This window comes from Malus sylvestris, chromosome 3 (assembly GCF_916048215.2).
Source record: "Malus sylvestris chromosome 3, drMalSylv7.2, whole genome shotgun sequence".
Classification (NCBI taxonomy): Eukaryota; Viridiplantae; Streptophyta; class Magnoliopsida; order Rosales; family Rosaceae; genus Malus; species Malus sylvestris.
In genome coordinates, this window is record NC_062262.1 from 7,526,407 (window position 1) to 7,548,139 (window position 21,733).

The 21,733-nt window shown below is 36.2% G+C and overlaps 4 protein-coding genes, 1 long non-coding RNA gene and 1 pseudogene across 7 annotated transcripts; 4 read left to right on the plus strand and 2 right to left on the minus strand.

Moving 5' to 3' along the window:
• Window positions 1–81: 81 nt before the first annotated feature.
• Window positions 82–2,191, plus strand: LOC126616849 (uncharacterized). Of its 2 annotated transcripts, none has more exons than XM_050284977.1 (7): window positions 82–257; window positions 465–530; window positions 647–782; window positions 1,052–1,139; window positions 1,255–1,515; window positions 1,705–1,770; window positions 1,885–2,191. In XM_050284977.1, exons 1-7 carry the CDS (start codon window positions 194–196, stop codon window positions 2,050–2,052), a joined length of 849 nt encoding a protein of 282 aa, XP_050140934.1. In that variant the 5' UTR covers window positions 82–193; the 3' UTR covers window positions 2,053–2,191. The 2 variants fall into 2 exon arrangements, with proteins under 2 accessions (XP_050140934.1, XP_050140935.1); XM_050284978.1 differs by having other exon boundaries at window positions 105–257; window positions 337–530.
• Window positions 2,192–5,436: 3,245 nt separating this feature from the next.
• LOC126616850 (uncharacterized) lies at window positions 5,437–7,734 on the plus strand (annotated as a pseudogene).
• Window positions 7,735–10,839: 3,105 nt separating this feature from the next.
• LOC126616852 (uncharacterized) lies at window positions 10,840–11,227 on the plus strand. The gene is made up of 2 exons (XR_007621279.1): window positions 10,840–10,931; window positions 11,114–11,227. It is a non-coding gene; the product is annotated as an uncharacterized LOC126616852 (long non-coding RNA).
• LOC126616851 (uncharacterized) lies at window positions 11,108–14,049 on the minus strand. 2 transcript variants are annotated; one of them, XM_050284979.1, is made up of 10 exons: window positions 13,899–14,049; window positions 13,550–13,600; window positions 13,148–13,219; window positions 12,898–12,922; window positions 12,746–12,778; window positions 12,510–12,631; window positions 12,290–12,420; window positions 11,968–12,191; window positions 11,567–11,808; window positions 11,108–11,485 (listed from the first exon to the last, which is right to left on the minus strand). In XM_050284979.1, exons 2-10 carry the CDS (start codon window positions 13,550–13,552, stop codon window positions 11,369–11,371), a joined length of 969 nt encoding a protein of 322 aa, XP_050140936.1. In that variant the 5' UTR covers window positions 13,553–13,600; window positions 13,899–14,049; the 3' UTR covers window positions 11,108–11,368. The 2 variants fall into 2 exon arrangements, with proteins under 2 accessions (XP_050140936.1, XP_050140938.1); XM_050284981.1 differs by having other exon boundaries at window positions 13,787–13,984.
• Window positions 14,050–14,883: 834 nt separating this feature from the next.
• LOC126616855 (uncharacterized) lies at window positions 14,884–16,789 on the plus strand. Its single transcript, XM_050284984.1, has 5 exons — window positions 14,884–15,095; window positions 15,326–15,420; window positions 15,954–16,035; window positions 16,141–16,229; window positions 16,385–16,789. Exons 1-5 carry the CDS (start codon window positions 15,054–15,056, stop codon window positions 16,638–16,640), a joined length of 564 nt encoding a protein of 187 aa, XP_050140941.1. The 5' UTR covers window positions 14,884–15,053; the 3' UTR covers window positions 16,641–16,789.
• Window positions 16,790–17,084: 295 nt separating this feature from the next.
• On the minus strand, window positions 17,085–19,448 carry LOC126616854 (scarecrow-like protein 30). The gene has a single exon (XM_050284983.1). The coding sequence runs from the start codon at window positions 19,354–19,356 to the stop codon at window positions 17,305–17,307; it is 2,052 nt and encodes a 683-aa protein (XP_050140940.1). The 5' UTR covers window positions 19,357–19,448; the 3' UTR covers window positions 17,085–17,304.
• Between the last annotated feature and the right edge of the window lie 2,285 nt (window positions 19,449–21,733).

Sequence of the window (21,733 nt, forward strand, 5' to 3'; positions counted from 1 at the left end):
GCATATATGTTTCTACTTTCTGGACGTTGAGTGTCTAAGAAGGTGGCATGCTGTGACATTCCTGTGGATTTCACCATAAATATGCTTCTACCTCTTCAATATTTTCTCAACTCAAACCTCTCATCTGCACCTTCTCTCTCTCTCTCTGAGGTAATTTCTCGCTTTCTTTTGAAGCTTTGACTTTAGTGCTAAAATGGAATTCCAAAACCAGTTTCAGGAGGCGGACCAGATGCCAAAATATGAGTGCCTTCTCTTTGGTTAGTGTTTTCCCTTTTTAATCTCATATATCATGCCCCTTAAGTTACCTGATCTAATAGCTTGTTAACTTGGATGTAGCCAAGTTGATTAGCAGTGTGGTGTCCCCCTGTGCACTCGTGTTTGAATTCCCCTCGTAGTATAAATTAGATTGTAATATGGCTCGAACAGGAAAAAAAAACAACAACAAAAAATCTGTTTTGTCGCAGACCTTGATGATACCCTTTATCCCTTGAGTTCTGGATTGTCTGATCAATGCACCAAGAATATTGAAGGTACAGCATAATCCATCAATGCCTCCATCCAAACACGCACTTTTCATCAGTTAATTTCATCAGTTATTTAGTGAAATTGAATATTTATCTGATTATTCTTAATTATCTTTTTTCAGAATTCATGGTTCAAAAATTAGGCATCGAGGAAAAAAGAGTCACTGAGGTGAATCAAGTATTGTACAAGAATTATGGAACATCAATAGCTGGTCTCAAGGCCATTGGTTATAATTTTGACAACGAGGACTATCATAGGTATCAAATTTTTTCATTACAACAAACCAAGTCATATCTCACTAAGTGGGTCGTCTGTATGAATCCTACAACGTCATGATGATCGGTTTTGCATCAAGTCTTCCGTTAGCGTACTCCATATCTTTTCTTAAAATGTCTTTCAAAGTCTTCTTAGATCTTTCTCTACCTCTTTTGCCCAGTGTCTTCGTACCAAAATTTTTCATTACCTGTTTTTATTTTCCATCATTATTATATGATGCAATAATCTCACAAATTCCCAAATATTACAGTTTTGTTCATGGAAGATTGCCCTATGAGAATCTAAGACCTGACCCTGTCCTAAGGACTCTATTGCTGAGCCTGCCATACAGGAAACTTGTAAGCTACATACAAGTCACCTTTAAATAAGAAATTGATTGTAATGAATTACTAATTAGCTTTTATATGTAATATTTCTCTGATTATGTTTTTTTTTGTTTTATGCATTAAACAGATTTTCTCAAACGGAAATAACGTCCACGTGGCAAAAACCCTAAGCAAGCTTGGATTGGATGACTGCTTTGAAGGAGTTATTAGCTTTGAGACTCTGAATCCCACTAAAGATGATGAAGGATGCAGCACAAGTGTTTTTGATCGTTCTTGTTTATTTGATGCTGGAATATCAGAGCTTCCAGCGACTCCTATTGTTTGCAAACCATTTGCAAATGCATATGAACAAGCCTTTAAAAAAGCCAACATTAACCCTCAAAGAACTGTAAGAAACTAACGTAGAGTCTGTTTGGTAGTGCTTTTAATTTAAAGTGCCCAAAGTGCTACTAGACAATCCGAAGCTTTTTTAGTGAGTTGTGATAAAATTCTTGTTGTGCTTCTAAACAAAGTGCTTCGAACACAAGCGTCTCGAGTAAAGCCTTCTAACAAGGAAATTTTTTAATTAATTTTGCAGATATTCTTTGATGATAGCCTGAGGAACATACAAACTGGAAAGAACATGGGTCTCCATACTGTATTGGTAAGTTGTAAACACAAAATAAGATTTTTCAGTTCATCTTAATTGCTAATTAATATAAAACATTCCTAAACCCTATATATATATATATATATATATATATTTTTGTATGTATAGGTGGGCAGCTCCAACAGAACAAAGGGTGTGGATTATGCAATAGAGAGCATCCACAATATCAGAGAAGCACTTCCAGAACTTTGGGAAATCGACAATAAAAATACAGACACGGCTAGAACTTTGTCAGGGAAGCTGGCAATGGAGAAATCAGTGACTGCCGAGGCTTAGCTTTTTACCTTCAATTTCAAAGCTCCTTTGAGCAAATGTAAAAGCATGGAGGCTAGCACTTGGCTGTATACTATTATGTTTATCCTAATAATTGTATGATCAAATTATCAATGATAAAAAGCAAGCTTCTTTCTGTAAATTTTTTCCTTTGCTTTCTGATTTTTGCAACCACATTACATACAGCTACCAAAATAAATACCATAGCCACTGAATAATAATACATAAACCTACCCAAATAAATCTAAAAAAAACCTGGATAACAATTGATGTGAATTTGTTTATAATCGATCCTTTGGTCCCCTTTATTTCTAACAATTAAACTTTGGGTATATTGTAAGGGTGAAATTATTTGAAACACACAAAATTGACAGAGTCTACTATAAGGTAAGACTCACGTGCAATGGTAAGGCTCACATGTATTTGCGATTGTGTCAATGTTGTGTATTCAAAGAATTTTACCTATATTATAATATATATGCTAATAATACTAAGGTGGTTTGGACATGTTGACCGAATACCTACAGATACTCTAATTAGAAGATGCGATTGTGAGACAGAGACTCAGGCCAAAATGGGTAGAGGAAAACCCTAAGAAGACTTAGAATGAGACTCTAAAAAAAAATATGGAGTACTTGGAGTTAACGGAAACTTCGCCTAATATTGAGTACATTGAGTTCTAGAATTTATACAACCGGCCCCACTTAATGGGATAAGACTTTGTTGTTGTTGCTGTAAATATACTAATGCCATATTACCATATTTAAATGAAGACACCCTTTTTTTTTATTTGTGTGTCAAAGTTAATAAGAAACTTAAAACACAATTAAACAAGCATCCATCATGATATTATATTTAAGCCATTTGCTAATGTTGGGAAGACTAAATTTGTAAACAAAATTTTGTAAACTAAAGGATATGAATGTTGATAATTGGATTATTACTTAAGTGTTGATAAACGTGCTCATTTTCTATTGGTGACACATTATTTAGTTGTCTACAAATTTAAACTCCCTACCATTACTCCATCAATTAATATGTGGGTAATGCTAGGAAAACTAAATATGTAAACTAAATTTTGTAAGCTAAATGATATGAAATTGATGATTGGATTATTACTTATGTGTTGATTAACATACTTATTTCTTATTGGTGATTGTTTGCAAATTTAATCTGCAAATTTTGTTTACCTAGCAGTATCCTTAATATATAAAATTTGTGTATAAAGCTGACCTTCACTACGTGAAAGACTGACGATGATATACACAAAATCAAAATGGTTTCACAAAAACGTAAAATGAATAAGAAGTGAATATTCCGTATAAGCATAAACAACATGCGCAATAAGATCGTCATGTTATATCTATAACACTATGTTTGGATGAAGAAATTTAAGATTACCAAAGAATTTTAAAATGACGAAAATTGAATTGACGGGATTTTATTTTTTAGAATTTGTGAATTTTCTTGTTTGGTTAGCCTAAAAGAACAATGGAATTGAATACGAAATTTGTTATTTTTAAGCTCTCAATCATAGAAATTGGGAAATGACACCTATGTATATAGAATTTAAACTTACGAATTGGAGGTCCCAAATTCCAAGTTTTTTTCCACGTGGAAATTCTAAATTTCTATGTTTATGAATTCAAACAAGAGAATTCGTGCATGTCAATTTACAAATTTTGACTTTTATCCAAATTCCAAGTTTATTTCCCTCATCCAAACATAGCGTAAAAGTTGATGGAATACTCTCTCGTAGAGGTTAAATCCTAACGTGGTAAGAATCCTTGGAAGAAAATCTTTCTATTGTTGGAGGATTTTTTTTTTTTTTAATTTCGTAAGGTTTTATGTTGTAATCTCTACTGAAAAAAGCCTTCTATGTTTGGAGGATATTTAAGTTACACAAGGTGTTGTCTGTTGTGCCTAACAAGAAAAGATTATTTGAGTCACGATTCTTCCATAAAAAAAAGTGCCAAATACTTCTTAGGACAGTTTAGCATTGCTATGTTAAAAAAAATGATTTTGTTGTGTTTTAAAAATAATCAGCTGTAAAATAAAGCAGCTAAGTGTTTGATAAACTGTATTTTTTAAAATGTTGTGAATATGAAAAGCAGTGTCAAAACATTTGATAAGTTTTAATGTTAAAATTATATACTTGTATGTAATGACAAAAATGTACATGGGAGTGGGGTGGTGGTAATGACAATAGTGGTGGGGATAGTGGCGGTGATGGTAGCTGCCATAGGGGTGTGGTGGTGGTGCTAATAATAAGGTGTGGTGGTTGTGTTGTAGAGGCAGTAGTGGTGGCAAAGGTAGTGGTGGCGATTGCAGCGTTCTTGGTAGTGGTTTGTGATGACGGCAGTGGTGTAAGGCTAGTGGCATGTAGTCATAGATGGTGGGGACGATGATGGTGGTGATGGTAATGGTTGTACCAATGGCAGGTTGGCGGTGATGATCAATTGTAAGGGTAAGGTGGTGGTGTCAATAGTGGGGTGTGGTGGTTAGGGTGCAGAAGTTAAAATTGTGGTAGAGGCGGTGGCATTAGTGATGATTTTGGCGACAGTGACGATAACGATGGTTTTAGTAATGACAATAGTTGTGGTTGCGGTGATAGTGGTGGTAGTTTGTGGTTGTGATAGTGGGTGGCGACGATGATGGTGGTGGTATTGACGACGATTGTGGCAGTGGCGACGAAAATGGTGGGGGAGGTGACGACGATTGTGATGTTGATGGCAACGGTATCAGTAGTAATGACGATGGTGATGAAAAATTAGTGGTTGAAGTGGTAAGCGGTAGCAATCACTTTATTCTTCAAGAGAAAAAATGTAAGCAAATTTTTTTTAATATTAATGAGGGTGTTACAAGAACTAAAACTATTCACTAAAAACTGAACTCCGTTTTTTATAGTAACCTACAACTTTAAAAACAATGAAGTTGCTTTTAAAAAATAATGTCTGAAGGGCATTCTTTAAAAACACGTAAGATATTTTATATTTATCAGTGAAGCAGGTTTTTAAGGAAAAAAAAAAAAACTAAAAAAAGTGGTTTCCTTGCTGCCCAAAAAACCTAAAATTGAACTACTTATTTTATTTTTCTCATATTTCTCGTTTTTTTATGGGACGTGGCTAACATGCAACGATAAAAAAGACGCATGATAACAAAAATATAAAAAATAAAACAAACTAAAACTTCCATGGTGATATGCGACACTTGTCCAGTTAAACGCGATTTCTGGGAGACGCTCAGGTAACATATGTACGTGTCAGGCTCCAATAGGGCCACGTAATGAGGTCAGATCTTTTACTGGCTTTGGTTGAATAAATTGAATTAATATTTAAAAAACGGTTGTGTGCCTATTTAAACACACTTCCACACTTCCGCGTCTTCTTCTATTCTTTCACTTTACCCTACTTAAAGTCCTCTCTCTCTCTCTCTCTCTCTCTCTCTCTCCCTCTCTCTCTGGCTCTGCAACGTCGGTTATTCGGATCAAGAAACGCTCATTTCTCTAGTCTATTCCTACTTTGTTGGGGTTTTCTTGCATTGGATGTTTTTTTTTATTCGTATTTGCAATTAATGGTTAATGTAGGAGAAACCAAATATTGGGTTTTCTATTTTGATTGTGATGAAGCATTGTTTTCTCACTTAGAAATTTAGAATGGTTAATGTTGGAGAAATCAAATTTTGGGGTTGTTTTTACCATTGAAATCTTACTTAAATGTCTAGACTTTCTGGGATTTCAGTCATCTGCTTTACTGTAATTGTGTTATTGGTAAATGGAAACTGCCTTTGCTTTTGATGTTTTGTTGTTATGTAATTGTTTATATGCTTAATGATTTTTTCGATTCGTCTTCTTTGAAGCCTTGTAGGTAAAGATGGAAAATCAGGTTCAGTATCACCAATATGAGTGCCTTATGTTTGGTAAGTTATTTTTTTTTAATTTTTTTAACACAGGTTTTTTTATTTGAAATTTATGGTTTTCGAAGGCGGATATAAGAACTAGTTACTTTGATTTCCAGATCTAGATGACACCCTTTACCCTCTGAGTTCTGGAATTTCAGTGCAAATCACTACGAATATTAAAGGCGAGTTGGGCTTTATGATTCTGGATTTTAAAACTTTGCTGTGAAATGTTCATTGTTTTAGTACAAGGATTATGGAACAACAATGGCTGGTCTTAAGGTATGGTCATTGCGATCCCTTCAACCTTTATTTATAGCTTCTGAAAGTATTTTAATTAAGGCAGATCAGAATGACAATTGAACATGGTTTTTGTTTTTTATTCCTGATTTCCAGGCTAAGGGCTATAACTTCGATTGTGATGACTTTCATAGGTACCAAATGCCTCACCTTACTTTGTGCTCTTGTCATTTACGACACCCGTGTGATCTTAATTTTTTGAAAAAATTACTTTTGTAGTTTTGTTCATGGGAGGTTACCATATGAGTTGCTTCATCCTGATCCTGTTCTGAGGGGTCTTTTACTTAGTCTGCCTGTCCGGAAAGTTGTAAGTTTTATTAATCCAGAAATGCACTCAGATGTTGTCTTTGAGGAAAAAGAAAAGGGAAATTTCATTACATTAATGCTTGCTTCTCATGTTATGTTGGTTATTCTGTGTAGATTTTCACGAATTCGGATAAGGCACATGCGGCTACTGTGCTCAAGAGGCTTGGAATTGAGGACTGCTTTGAGTCGGTTATATGCTTTGAGACACTGAATCCCACACCAACAATGCTGATGATTCTGTTGGTGCAGGTGTAGCTGAACACATTGAACAACCAAATACTGGTGCGGTAATTCCAAAGACCCCAGTTGTCTCCAAACCATTTGAACAGGCATATGAAGAAGCTTTTAAGATAGCAAACATCGACCCTCAAAGAACGGTAAGATCTTTTACCTATTTACTAAGGGAAATTGACTGATCCATAAGTCTCATAAGTTGGCAGGTTACACTTTAACATAATGTGGGGTAATTCTGTTTCTTATCGCCATTTATTCTAGCTTTATGTGAGTAGTTTTCTAAATGTCTACTTTTACTTGTTTTCCGCACTGTATTGATTTTATGATTTCGGTTTCCTTTCCAGTTATTCTTCGACGATAGCATTCGGAATTTACAAACTGCAAAGCAGTGTGGCCTCCACATGGTATTGGTAAGCTACAAATACAAAATTTGAGCAATTGTAATATTGCAGTTTTTGAAAAATGATCTTGGAATATCATCCTCACAAAATATCGTTTATCAAAATGGTTGTAGGTTGGCACCTCTCACCGAACTAAAGGCGTGGACCATGCACTTGAGAGCATCCATAATATGAAGGAAGCACTGCCAGAACTGTGGGAAACCAGCACTGAGGAGTCTGAAAATGTCCGGAATTCACGAGAGATTGCAATTGAGCAACTGGTAGTAGCTTAGCCTACCTGTAAGTCATCTGAACGGTTGATTACCAACACACAGCTTCTTTACGTTCTACCATATCAAGCATAGAGAAGGAAATAGCTTGTAGTGGAGCGCCGGAAACACCAAACGGCTGATGAGTTGTCGATATTTTCATGTAATTTTTACCTTAAAATTGTAGAAGTGTCTTAGATGTGGTAAGCTTGATATAGCACTACTTAGCATTGTTTTGTCTAATGCATGCTGGAAAGACCCTTCTTTATATTATAATAAGATTATATTTACCATGTTTATATTGATCACAATTTTGACAATAATTCAGGTTAATTGACTCTTTGAGTAAAAGGTGTTTATTATACAAGAGTTTTTACCATAAGAAAACGAACAGAAAATTGATCGATGCATCTCTTTCCCTTTAATTGAATACAAGGATTAAGTAATTTCCTGATCGATGCAGAAGAAAACACGAGTGCTAACTTTTTTTTAGTATATCAATATTTTTACACTTGAGGGATAGAGAGTTCGGTTAAACCACACAATGAGTAACTTAATTTGGTATCAAATTTGTCATCCACGAAATTCTAACCTAAGAAATGATAACTAAGAGAATGAACGGTTTCGAAAATAAACTTTACAAATGGGTGAACAAAGAGGTGCACCCAATGGGCGGGCACAATTGTTATTGTCAAATGTATGCCGCTTTCTTTCCTTTTTTGTTTCTTGCCATCTCTCAGCTTAAACCTTCGTACATAAAGTTTCCTAATTAATTAAGGTTAATATTATCGCAACTAAATTTATGTTTTCCTAGTTAGTTAAGATACTTTTATGCTTTAGTACTATTTAAGCACTTGTTCGAGTTGTAATTTAGGACCATCCAAAGTTTAAGTCGATCAAATTAACTCGATCGACAATTGTTACTTGTAAAATTACAACAACGATGATCTTAACTAGCCAGCTTAAGAAGCTTCAGAGACATCATCATCCATGGCAGTGGCAGCCATGATCACCACCTGTCTTTCCTTTATTTTTGGTCTGGACTCATGTTTCTCCTTCGTGCCATCAGCTCTATTCGCATACCAGACATTATCGACGCTCGACGAAAATCCCTACATTGAGTGGCCGTGGCCGTGGCCCGGAGAGGTTCCACCCGCCGGTTTTGATAACTATTACTAGTGTTCCATGCTTCCACGCTTTCAGCTGCATGTTCTAGTTCAACTAGCTAGTAAACTACGTAAATTCTGTATCCTGCATAAGACATTACTTGAAATTTATGTGATAAAATAGCTTAAGCAGTGTCTTAGATTTCTTTGTACGTATATAGAGTTTTCTCGTATATGAAAAGAGAAAGACTTGCTTCGCAAAGGTTCAAAATACTTCGTGGGTTATTCACAGAATTTTTATTTTCATGATCAAAACCATTTATATTATAAGTCATTTTGCAAAGATCATCTCTACAAAAAATTAATTAAAACTAAAATTGTTTAGTCATCACACTGTATAAAAACAAATGAAACGTATTACCAAGGCAAATACGATTAACTCGATAAGATATTCCTTGTATTCATCCTCTGTGCTGTTTACAGAATCTGGTTCTTTTGGGGTTATAGTTGACAACTTCAATATCTCTTTTTGAGTTCCTACCAATGGTTTTTTGTGAATCTGTACGACTTTTGTTCTTCTCTTACGTATTAACGAATATTCGATTGATTGGTACGAGGTTATTGACAAAAAAGATTTGTCTAAGTCACTTCCTTTCTTTTTTCCAAGTTTCTTCTCGAAATATGGGTCTAGTTTATTAATATGTTCCAAAAAACCCTATTTCAATACATTTAACTACGAATTTAGTAAAAAGCATTACAAAATATCTATTTGTTTGCTACAATTGATTGACTAACTGATCTTTGTTTTAATTGATTTTTTGCAGTGATGATCTTTACATAATAATTTATAATATAAACAGTTCCGATTATAAGCACAAAATTATGTGAATAGGTCAATAAGTATTTTGAGAAGGAACTCCTCCAAACTAGCTAAGCTCTTCTCATAGGAAAGTTGATGATATTATACATGGAATTTCGACAAAAAAAATGCATGGAAATGTGAATTTTGAATACATATAATAAACTTCATGTCACTTTTGAGAATTTTCCAAGCATCTTTATCCTTGCAAATATTGATTTATTTTTTGGGAATTGTTATTAGTACTAAAAAAATCTCATTTTACATTCCAAACTTTCTATATTAAGAAAGAAAAATACATTTGTGAGGAGTGTAGAATAAGATTTTTGGAGTGCCAATAACATTTGCCAATTTTTTTTTCTTAATATTACAACAATTTTGAGTTTAAATCTCTGCACCTCCCCCTTTTTAATTAAACGTAAGGATTATTCAAATTAAGCAACTAGTTACTACGAACTTGGCTGATCTCCTGAGCATAAAAAAGCAATAAAGAACGGATGAGATTTAAATGAATAAAATTTGGTTAAATCTTAACCGTTCATTCGTGAAAAATGACCTAGGTGGGGGAATCATGTCAACTACCCCACCTTAATTATGAGAAATTAATCAATGTCGTGGTCACATAATCACGTGGTGTCGTGTCATTAAAATGCACATTAATCACCTTAATAATATTGCCATTAATTAATTTCATGAGAAATTACATTTTATCATCTCAACTTTGGATCACATAACAAACTCATATATCATCTTTTAAACATTGCAATGTCATACAACTTGCGGATTCGTTGCAATGTCAGACCTTCGTTAGTCAATTCGTCAAATTGACCATTACATGATGACATGACAAATGCCATATTTTTGTTGATGTGGACGCCAACTTTGCACTACGCGAATAAAAAACAAATAAAAAAAAGTTTAATCAATAAATAAAATCAATTTAAATATAAAACTAATCTAAAATAAATTTAAAAATAAATCTCCATTCCTTCAATTCCAGAATCCAATTGCGATCGAATTTGTTGGTTGGGGTTTCCAAAAGAGAAAACGAAGAAGCAGCAAGCAAATGACATCATTTGAGATTTGGGACAGAAATATGGTTGGTATCCATCACGATGAAATCAACAAAATGAAGGACCAAACGTCAATGTCATACAATGAGAAAAGCGACGGTGGTGTATAACCGATTGAAAGAGATTTTGAGTTCAAATTTCATGAACGATATTAAATAAAACATATACTGGAAAAATAATATTGAAAATCATAACGCAACCGTGGAGTTGAATACTTGTGTTAGTACAGTAAAAGACCTGTATGTTATTGCCACAGGTTCACCATTTAGTTCTCCTACTGCTTTCTATGGGTGCTTTTCACTTGGACGCCTTCCTGAAGAAGCACTTCAGATATCAACACTGTAATCTACCGAACCCTAAGGACCGAGGTAGGTTGCATAATTTACTCTAGGTAACGATTTCCGAAGAACGAAGAGCAGCAAGGCACAATGGCCTAACAACAATCAACAAAAAAGGTCGTACCCAGTGCACAAGGCTCCCGCTTTACGCAGGGTCTGGGAGAGGTGAATGTCGGCTAGCCTTACCCCCATTTATGGAGAGGCTGCTCCCAAGTCTCGAACCCGAGACCTACCGCTCATGGGCGAAGGCACTTGCCATCGCACCAAGTGCGACCTCCTAACAACAATCAACAAAATTCAAGAAATATTTTGAATTATAAATATATGAACATAGTTCCATTTGATCTGTACGACATGGAAGTTGCCACTTTATACCAACCTTTGGTTCATGTGCCTTTTTACATATGACAGAAAAACATCATTCAAGTGCAGGGCGCTTTCTGGGGTTGGACCTTCCATTGCCAAAACAACTTGAATGTTTCATCTCTCAAAAAAGAATTGATAGAAGAAATGCCTTCTTTTCTTTCCTTGTTTTCGATGCAGATACGCCCTTAAGTTCACCCTTTCAGCGAATACTTCTTCCCCGTGAATGCTTGGAACTTTGGCTCTTCTGCCTTCTGAGGTGTATCTTCTGCCTTCTTAGATGGCTCTGGCTTGCCGTTCTTTGGGGCAACCTGGGATTACAAGTACAGATAGAACAGATAAGCATGGTGTCGTTCTTATTTCGTTTAAATCACAAACAATGAGGGACGTACTTTTGGGGTTTCTTTCGTGGGTTGGTCGCCATTTGAACCGAACACAAGCTTTCCAGATTTACGTGCGGCACAAGTTGATGACTTAGAATCCTTGGTTCCATTTTCACTCTCCTGTTGGTGCTGCTTCAGTATGGGAGCGGAAACTGGTGCAACTGATTTTGTCATCGGTTTTCCATCCAGTCGTCTTGCTGAACCAGTGAAGGGATTGAATTTTGGTATCTTTTCAGGTTGTACCTCTTCAGCTGAAAGATACCCATTAAAAACAGAAAATCCACGTCAGTTGATAGAAAGGAATTCTACAGTCTTGTAAGCAGAAGACTAATATGCATTCAAGGCCAATGATTAGAACTTCAATCCATTTATCAAATTATTTATATAAAAAAAAAAAAAATCATAAGCACCTTCTTGTGGTCTCTTCTTAGACAAAGTAGGTGGTGCAGGTTTTACGGGTTCCACACAATCAAGAGGAGGGGCGAAATCAACCTCACAGTCCGTCTCAATTATACTGATTGCAGGGGAGGGTTTTGTTTCAACTATGTCAATGTAATACTGCTTATTGTTATAAGGAACCATGATAGTATCACCAGTGGTTAAGCAAGAGTAGCTCCTCAATGTAGTTTCCAAACTGCGACAGCAAGAGAAGTTAGGATTAAAAATAATTTTACAGTCATCTCAAACTGCAATCCAACTACCCAAATGGAAATATCAAAGTGATTAACTAACATGGCTTTGGGGTTTGAGATATCAAGGAAGTCCGTAGTGTGAGGCTGCAACTTCACATATGTTCCCTTTACTAGGCTTTTGTTTTTTACTTGACATATGTCTCCCTCTTGAAGGAGCATGTTCTGCATCATCTACAAAGGAACAAAAAAATATAAATGAGTTAGAAGCATGACCGTATCTGGAATGTTGCTGCTACAACTTGCGAGGGAAAGATGTGTACCCAGTATGGTAAATATATTAGACCCTCATCAGCAACAAATTCCAAAACCCCACAATGAGTAACTCGTCCAACAGTAGGATTGTTAAGTTCAAACAACATAGGGTAGTCAATCTGCAAAGATGCTGGAAAAGACAAGTTCTCATTTAGTTGACATCATCATATATCAAGACAGGGTTAGATAAATTGAAATTCAATTCGCAACAGCAGGACAAATAAGAGACAGAATGATCAATTACCGAGGCGGTCAAGAGCTGAGGGAGGCATTATAACTGGAGGGGCAAATATAAAAAAAAGTAAAATTAGACAAGCATTCAGTACTACCATGTTCTATCGAAAAGAAAGGATCGCACGGATCGTATAAACAAACTAGTCAAGCAGATAAACATACTTTTATCACCCTTCTCCAGATGTGGCTGCAAAGACCGAGATTAAAGAGGAATCAGTACAAACAGTTAGGAAGCTGAACGAATAAATTCAATTATGACTAATAAATCACTCTGACTAATCACAAAACTCAAATACTGGAAGATGTATTCCCACTCCAGCATAGGTCCCAATGATAGATTTCAGAGTGTTGCCCTCATTTATGGAGCACACTTCATTAGTGAAATTTAACCTTCGGGTTTCAGAATTCAAACCTTCTCAATAAACGATACAGGGTAACAACGGTAACTTTGCTCAAACGCTGAAGTACGAAAGTCTTCATAAGCCTGTTACATAAAAATAATCAGATCATTTAACAAAATTCTTCAGTCAAAGTAACTCCAAACATTTAGATCATGGATAAAATGTGAAACAGAAGCATCTAAGCTCATCAACTGAGACCCGAAACCGTTCAAATCTAAAAACTCCTACTTTTGGTCAAATCTAAAACCTCCTTCATCCTACAAACATGCATCAACATCACTATTCAAGGTTGCTATAATCAACAGAAATAGAAACCAAACTACCATCACAATCAAGTCAACAACTTTATTCTCATATTCCAATTTAAGAAAGCACAAACTATAAGGAACAGAACAATGGGTCATTCAACTTACCATATTCACTGGGTCCAACAAGCTGCCACTGGCCAAAATATTACTGATATCCTGCCAAATAAGCAAAAACAGTGAGAAAAGAACCCAATTCTCAATTCGAATAAAAAAAATTCAGAATACCCACAAAACAGACAGATTTCAGATATACAGTTATAAACAAAGATACCCATTTCTGTTCACAGAAAAAGGGAACAAGGAGAAGAAGAAGAAGAAGAAGAAGAAGAAGAAGATACCCACTATTTGATTTCAAGCAAAATGATTGAAAAAAGAATACCCAGAAGAAATTAGAAACAAAAGTTGCTGAATTGTTAATGGTGTTAAAACAGAAAGTGTGAATTTTGATTGGCACCTTTGAGATCGTAATGGATGATGGATAGGAAGTGCTGGGTTTCTTTCTTGCTAGCTGGGTCACAGCAGAGAGTGATTTATGTGAGATGGGTGCGCTCCGAGTTTTTATAGGTTTAAACTTCAGGGTCTTTTATTTGGAATCAAAGCTCAAAACGTAAACGACTCGTTTATTTGAATTATATTTTTGTAAATTATATAATGTATTTATTGATGATTAAATTATTGTTTAAGGTTAAATTACCGTGTTTATTTTTTATTTATGACACAACACATGGTTGTAAATAAAGTTTAAAAAGGTTAATTTACCTAATATTACTCTTTGAGTTGTGGCTCATGGAATATGACAAGTATCTTTTAATTTTATTTTTTTCTTTTTATGGGGTGGAATGCTCTAAAAGTTAGGGTAATTTTTTTTCTTCAACTCACCATGTTTCGGATTCAAAAATCTTATCTCATCTTTAATGTATAATAGCTTGTGTTAAAAAAAAAAAATCTTCTGTTTTAGTTTAGTGGCCGAGAAATTTCTAGAGATGGTATCCAAAGCTTTCAAAAGCAAATTCATGTGACCATATAGGAAGCGGAACTATTAGAAACTGTCTCTTTAGATCCTTTTTTGATATCACTCGGAAAAGTGATAATGTACTTACAGTATGGATGATGAATGAATACGGAACTAATGATTCTTTGACTAAGCTCATACAAATTCCTTCAGATTGCTCACCTTTTAATCGATCTCTATCTTGTCCTGCATCAACATGAACTACAATTCTCTTGCAAATTTATCCTATTAAATAGAAGTTCAAAAGTTTAAGGGACCAACTGGAGACAAAAAAATTTAGAGATGAAAGGATTGCAACCTCAAAAACCTAGGTGCAAATTTGGAGTTAACGTGGACTTGGTGACCTAGTTGGCCCAAGCCCTGGCCCAAAAGAAGCCCATCACCAGAGAGGGTCAAATTTGTCTTTTCGTTCGGTAATCCCCATTCGTCCCCAAAAGAAACCTTTCGTCCTCCCTCATCGTCTTCTCCTCCCGCAGTTGCAGAAGAAATAAAGGAAAGCTTTTTCATTCACGGCGGAGCCTCCACAGAGAAATTCCACTTAAAGTTAAGGACTTCAATTCTCAATTGGATTCCAGAGTGAAAACCCAGAAAGCTAATATGGCGAAGCGAGAGCTTTCCAGCACTCTCAGGAACTTAAAGGTAAAAAGAAACGAAGAAATTTCAATTTTTGGGGCTTTTCGATTAATTTTCAGTGTTAATTTCTGATTAAATTATTATTTTTGATAAAACCACTTACAATCTGATCTGGGTTTTGCTTAAATTCTTCTTGGGGTTTTTTAATTTTGAGTTTTATAATTATCTGGTCCACCTGTAATTAGATTTTCAGATTAATTTAACGTAATGGGGTTAATTTTTCTTAATTACTGTAGTTTATGCAAAGAGCAACTCAGAGAGAGGTGAAGAAAGAAGAAGATGTCAAACCAGCTGTGGATTTTGCTTTCCCTTCCCGCCAAATAAGAAAGTGGTAGATTTTCCATCTCTTTATTTCTTGTTCTAATTTTTATCTAAAGTATTTGAACTGTTTCGCCTTTTGGATTAAGTTGCTGAAAAGAATATATTTGAAGGTTTAGTGTGGATCGTCGCTTCGTAATCGTTTGTTGCATGATAGTTTTCGAAGGGAAAGATTTTTTTGTGACCTAAAGCAGGTGGAGTATCTGAGGAATTTAAGAAATTGTGGATTTATTGGTATCGAAAAATTGGCTATAGGTTGTGAATGATGATTCCTAGGAGAACCAGTTTGTAGAACCTAACTATAAGCTATAACTTCCAAGAGAGAGTTTTACTTAATTGGTATTAATAAGGTTTTAACCCTTTTTGGGATCCCTTAGTATGCAACGGCATTAATGTCTCAACGTGGATGCCCTAAGGCCTCAATTAAGATAACTCCGTGCATTGAACGAGAGATGATTGCGACTGCCTGCCATAGTTATTCATTAGTTACATTACTCCACCTCCTTTTGTTCAAATTTTACTTGCTTCATGTGGACGGCTGGGCAGCGTGGTCATAGTGGAAGGTGACCCTCAACCTGAAGCAGTTAGAGGGCGGATGTCGTTTCAAAGTTTCAATCCAGCGATTGATGTGAGTATAAGTTTCATGGACCTTAAGATTTCTAGTGGCTATTGACATCTTGTGTACTTCTTGATTGGCTTTATTTCACCTCACATAAAAGTGTTTCCATGATAGAAACTGAATCAAGTACCGGAAAACCCTGGTCAGCCTGCTGCTGCCGCTGCCACATCTTCTAGCATCCATAGTGAAAAAGTGTCATTTAGGTGGGTGATTTGACATTTCAATACTTAATTTTTGTTCTTTTGTCTCTTTAAATGAAAATTCTGTTGGATGACTAAGAAATATATGTTGGCAAAAATTGGTTCCAAAATTTTGCTTCTGCTCTCCTATCTTTTTTCTCCTATTTGCATTTCAACAGAGAAAATGGATCCTCGATGGATGAAGCAGGGTGCTCAAATACTGACAAGTCGAACGGTGAGCCTAATGGAGACCATAAAAGAAAACAGTCCGAAGAAGTTTCTGGGAAACAACATCCGAACAAGTCGCCCAAACTTAATCAAGTTGGTCAGCAGTCATCACCAAATACAAGTAAGGGCTCCTTCAGGAAACCAAAGGGTGAAAACCTGAACTGGAATGTTCTCAGACCATCAAAGGGTCAAAACAAAAGAGGCTAAGCATAACTAGGTGATTCACTTATAGTTGCGTGTACGTTTACTTTTTAATTGCTTTCAAGCCCTATCATTTAAATGTGTAATCTTCTTGTCAAATATTTAATGCTCGCTTCTCATAACAGCCATTCAAATTTGTTAGATTTTATGGTGAACTGGTTTCTCGCTTTTCGGCACACAAATTTCTATTATACTCGGGAGTTTTAAGTATAATAAAGAAGTTCATGCTCCAATCTATGGTTTATAACATTGCGTTTTTGTTAGTTCTTGTTTGTGGTTCAACGATTAGGTTACCGGACTTACGAGAGAATTACTTTGGAATCTTGATAATTGTGGTGAAGATACTATGGCTCCTAGGTTTATCAGCAGGTTTAGCACCCAGGAGAATACTTATGGTCGACGGCCTTGATATCGGCTTTCAGGGCTCTCCGATGCATTCATCGACCGGTCTTCAAAACATAACGATTAACTTTCATTAAACTGAACTATTAGTACACCCAAATCAGATTTTAAGAGAGTACATAACTACAAATCATGCTCACAAGTTCTAATCAGTACTAGCTAATCTAAGTCCCGTAAAATTACTCTCCCGAAGTCCGAAAACCAACAGAATTGAGCCAGACTGCTAGCAAACACTTTTCGGGCATTGCCTTGGTGCCTTTTGTAACTCTCAAACAGGTTTCCAGTACGAAATAGCATGGAATATCCTGCCTTTCCATCCCTGCAACACCCACATTCCATCTTCGTCGACGGAGAAATCCTTATGGTAATCTCTCTTCACCATACTCCTGATTTCCTTCAAGATCTCCTGGTCTGATGGTACCTGCCTGAACCCGGCTCTCTTGTTTCTAATCTGCCACTGCTTGTATGTCTCCGGCCTTTCGACCCTTCTTGGACCCTCACATGCTATCACATTGATAACATCTCTGCCAAATACTTCTTGCTCGTAGAGCAACCTCTGTGGATCTTCTCGTGGCACAGTCGCCTCAAACATGTTGAACAGGGAAGAAAAATGGAAGAGTGCCTCTCGGAAGCGTATGTCAAAGAAGGGTGCATTGTAGGATCCATTGACTACCCCATGGATGAACAAATCCGGGCTAATTCTTCGGATCAGCTTCAAAACTGTATCCCTAGGACAGTCTGTCACTGTATCATCTCGTAGATTTTTTAGCCGGTACAAGCAGCTGACTACAGTGAACTCATCTCTGTCGATTTTGATATCCTCAGACCGAATTGTTTCCCAATTCGTTGCTATGACGTTGTACTTGAAGGGGACGTTAAACCTCTTGCAGTAATTTGCTAGGCGCCGCCCTGTCTGTTCAACCCTTTCTGAAGGCCGGAAACCTGGCTGGGGAAACTCTACTCCGGTTATGCGAAGCATGGGAGGCCCGCCGTGTCTCTTGGAGAGGTCTTGGATGAGGGAAGGCCATTGGTAGCCATAGAGGACACCGAAATCAATGATGTGAAGCCTTGTCTCCTTCTCTGCTTGTTTCAGAATCGTTTGGTTAGCATAGATATTCGACATCTTGTGGAAAGGGCATGCCGTGATGTAAGTCTGGTAAGCTTTTAAGATATCAGCAGCTGACATCTCACTGCTGGGAAGAGAGGCGTACGAGGGAACATCAGCACCCAAGCGCAGTTCGAGGCCATTTGCCACGTAATGAGCTAATCTCTGCGTGCCATCGCCGTAGGGAGAAGAGTGCAGCCTTATCTGCTTGAGTTGTTCATTTGCATTCCTTTTGTCATAGCTTGCAACAGCTTGTGCGCATTGAGTCATCAGCGTCCATAGATCAACCATCCCCGCATTGTCATCCAGCTTTTTCTTGCGTGTTTTCTTGCCCTTCGATCCTTTTGACTTCCGGTTGAGCTGCAACTTCTCGCTTTCCTTGGGAGAACATGAGTTGGACTCTTGTTTCTCACCCTGACAGAGCAGTACCTTATCAAACAGCTGCGGTAGCTCAAATTCGTCGGCATAAACCGCTGGATCCTTGTTTCTCCTCCAGTCATCTAGAGAATCCTCGTCCTCCCTCTGACGACTCTTCTTACTCCATGATCCATTTGACGAGTCACTGCCATCCTTGTCCGAATTGAAACTCACATCCTTTCCCTGCAGCTCCCTCAGCTCCACAACAGACGATGAATTGTGTTTTAGATGCGTGATTTCACCCTCGCTGCTCAAAACCAAAGGGTTTGGAATTTGGGCACGAGAGGACTCGAAAACATCTTGAACAGAACCCCAATCCGAGCCAACCCGGTTTCCAGCAGCTATAGAGCCAGTACTGCTGTGATTACTGCCCTCGTTCGGGGCCTCAACATTTCGATGTATGGAACTAAGAAGTGGATCACTTGAAGAGGGATTTTGCTCCTGAACAAGCACATCATGCAATGACTTTTCGGCAGCTTGGAGTGCCAAACCTTCCTGCAGCATGCAGGGCTTGTTCACCAAGTATTCCTCCTCCTCCATAAGCATCTCCCTTATGTACTTGAGAATTGCATTGGATGCTTCACTGCTTTCCGGAAAATTCATCTCCGTGCTCACCCCCGGCAACGAGGATAAATTATCTGAAGGGTCTGAATTGACAGGGAAGAAATTGTGATCAGTGAAATCATGGTTGGCTTCAAACTCATGAACAGGATTCGCATTCGAGTCAGCCGGGACGTCGACTTGCTCGATTACGGATTTGTTCATGGGACTGGGAAGTTCATCCTCAAAGGTATCCATAATCTAACGGGATTCAGAAGCAAATGAGAAATCTGAGCGGATGAAGAGAGCAGGAAGTGTATGAACACTTCTAGTTTTATATATACTTGTAGGCTTATTTGTAGCAATAGTTCACTGAACTCTCATATTAGTTTTTTTAGTCTTTGAATTTAACAATGTATTGCACAATTGGCCATGTTCACTAACATCGTCTTTCTTTCCGTTAAATCCAGGGATATATTAGAAACTTTACATGAACTTCATAAAACAATAGAAGAAGCTAAAACACAAATGAAAATTTATAAATTAATATTTAAAACTTAAAACAAAAAGACTTTAGCACTTGTAAATATTAGGCAATGAGACTTCAAAATTGGTACAAGATCAAATTAAGCCTACACTTATATTACAATAGCAGCCAACTTAGAATATTTCAGGGCTTCAACCAATCATGTTGGATGAAGTTCTCAAAAATCCTAAAACTAATAAAAGAGGAATGATGATAAATCTTATGAACAAAGAATCTTGGTCTGCTACCAAAAGTCTATCTGATCACACCTTCCTGGAAATGGGAAATTGATTAATATATGTCATCAAAATGGATCGATTTTGTTGGAGGGAAATTATCGGGCCTGCATGGAAGTTATTTTAAAGTAACTAAAAGCGTTTTTTGGATTACCAAAGTGTTTTTATTAGCGTTTGGCGGAAAAAAATTGTGTTGGATTTAAAAAATATATTTGAAGTGTTTTCTGGAAAAAAAAAACACCTATTGTGTCATTCCTTTAGAAAGCACTTACATTTTTCTTAAAGATGTAAAGCTCGTTTGGATGTACTTTTGAAATGACTGAAAACGTTTTTGGTAAAAATGTTTTTAGAACCAATCATTAGTAAAAATACAAGTAAATTCTAGAAAATCACTTAAAGTGTTTCCTGGAAGAAGCACATAACTGGTGCTTCTTGTAGAAAGCACTTTAAGTGCTTTTAAAACTCAAAAATATTTTCTCAAAAAGCGTTTTCAGTCACTTTAAAAGCACATCCAAACGAGTCCGTACTCCAAATAGAAACACTTTTTAACTTAATTACAAACATTTAATAGAAACTAGAACTTGGAAGGTCACTAAACATGTCATAACCTGTACCTAAATCACGAATTAGTATCATTGATTGTTTGTGCTTCGATCATTGTTAGTGCTGTTCATTTTTTATTTGATGTGCTACAGTTCTATATTTGATTAAAAATTTATAACCGGTTCCGGTGTATGTCCCTATCAAAACGTAAAGGCATCATACTTTCTTTACACGGTTGAATAATTCTTTATTAAATGGACAAGGATTGTATGCCCTCTCATTTTTCATGTCTTTGTTTTGTGTGGTCACGGTTAAACCACGTTAACATTTTATATTTTTTTTTTTATAAAGATAATAAGACAAAAATGAATAGTAATATAAAATGTTGACGTGATTTAACCGTGATCACACAAATATAAGAGCATGGAAAAATAAAGGGTAGACAATCCTTGTCCTTATTAAATATGAATATAGTACCATTTCATGATCAGATTATGTGAACCTGACTCAGAACTCAGCTTGACTTATTTGTTGCCAAATCTACCCCTATGTGGGATTAGCGGTTACTAATGAGTGATAATCCTACAATTATTGGATTAGTTTAGTAAACAAAATTGATTTGCTTGTTTTTATATTAAGAGTGGAATATTATTCCATTTCCTTTTAGCTTTTGCTTTCACTGCTTTATTATATTAAGTTTTGATTGCCATCACCAGAGTCAAAAGGTTACACTTGATTGGAGAAACCTCTCATTGATTAGTATTTAGTACTAAATGGACCGATAATATTGTGTATGATGATTGATTAAAAAGAAGTTTCTTGGACTAGTAATGTAAGTGGTGGATTGTCGTGGTGGTTAATTCTTTATCAACTTACTGCGTTATGGGTTTAATTTTTTTTTTTTCATATGATAAATTTAGTGTAGAATATCGTTTGTAGTTAAAAACAATTTTGGACTAGTCGTTTGGGCTGGACAACCAGATACATCGGGATGCAAATGTGTGAATTGTAAAAGTGGGGGACCAAAGATTATTGCACGAGAAGAATTGATTTTGTTTTGTTTTCTTCTGTTTTTTTATTTTTATTTTTATTTCTATTGGGAGAAACAGTGATTTAACATGAAGAAAGTTTGTTTGTCTATTTATATCAAACGTGGTATAAACAATCGTTTTTTAACAAAAGTATTTCCAAACACGATTTGAGTATAGGGGTAAATACTTTAATGCTACATCATGAGACTATGGACACGGTACATAACACAATTTGGAGTATCATTATTAAGGTAATATTCTCTTGTTAAACTTACATTCTCATATTAACGTTTATATTG

Bases quoted from the DNA above. Each gene is read 5' to 3' on its own strand.
- LOC126616849 (XM_050284977.1), top strand. From the start codon at position 194: ATGGAATTCCAAAACCAGTTTCAGGAGGCGGACCAGATGCCAAAATAT. The intron at 783-1,051 runs GTATCAAATTTT...CAAATATTACAG, and splicing joins GACAACGAGGACTATCATAG to TTTTGTTCATGGAAGATTGC. The intron at 1,516-1,704 runs GTAAGAAACTAA...TTAATTTTGCAG, and splicing joins ACATTAACCCTCAAAGAACT to ATATTCTTTGATGATAGCCT.
- LOC126616851 (XM_050284979.1), bottom strand. The intron at 12,632-12,745 runs GTAATTGATCAT...TGTCTTTTCCAG, and splicing joins CTCAGCTCTTGACCGCCTCG to CATCTTTGCAGATTGACTAC. The intron at 12,421-12,509 runs GTACACATCTTT...GTTCCTTTGTAG, and splicing joins TAATATATTTACCATACTGG to ATGATGCAGAACATGCTCCT.
- LOC126616855 (XM_050284984.1), top strand. From the start codon at position 15,054: ATGGCGAAGCGAGAGCTTTCCAGCACTCTCAGGAACTTAAAG. The intron at 16,036-16,140 runs GTGAGTATAAGT...TTTCCATGATAG, and splicing joins GTTTCAATCCAGCGATTGAT to AAACTGAATCAAGTACCGGA. The intron at 16,230-16,384 runs GTGGGTGATTTG...GCATTTCAACAG, and splicing joins AGTGAAAAAGTGTCATTTAG to AGAAAATGGATCCTCGATGG.
- LOC126616854 (XM_050284983.1), bottom strand. From the start codon at position 19,356: ATGGATACCTTTGAGGATGAACTTCCCAGTCCCATGAACAAATCCGTA.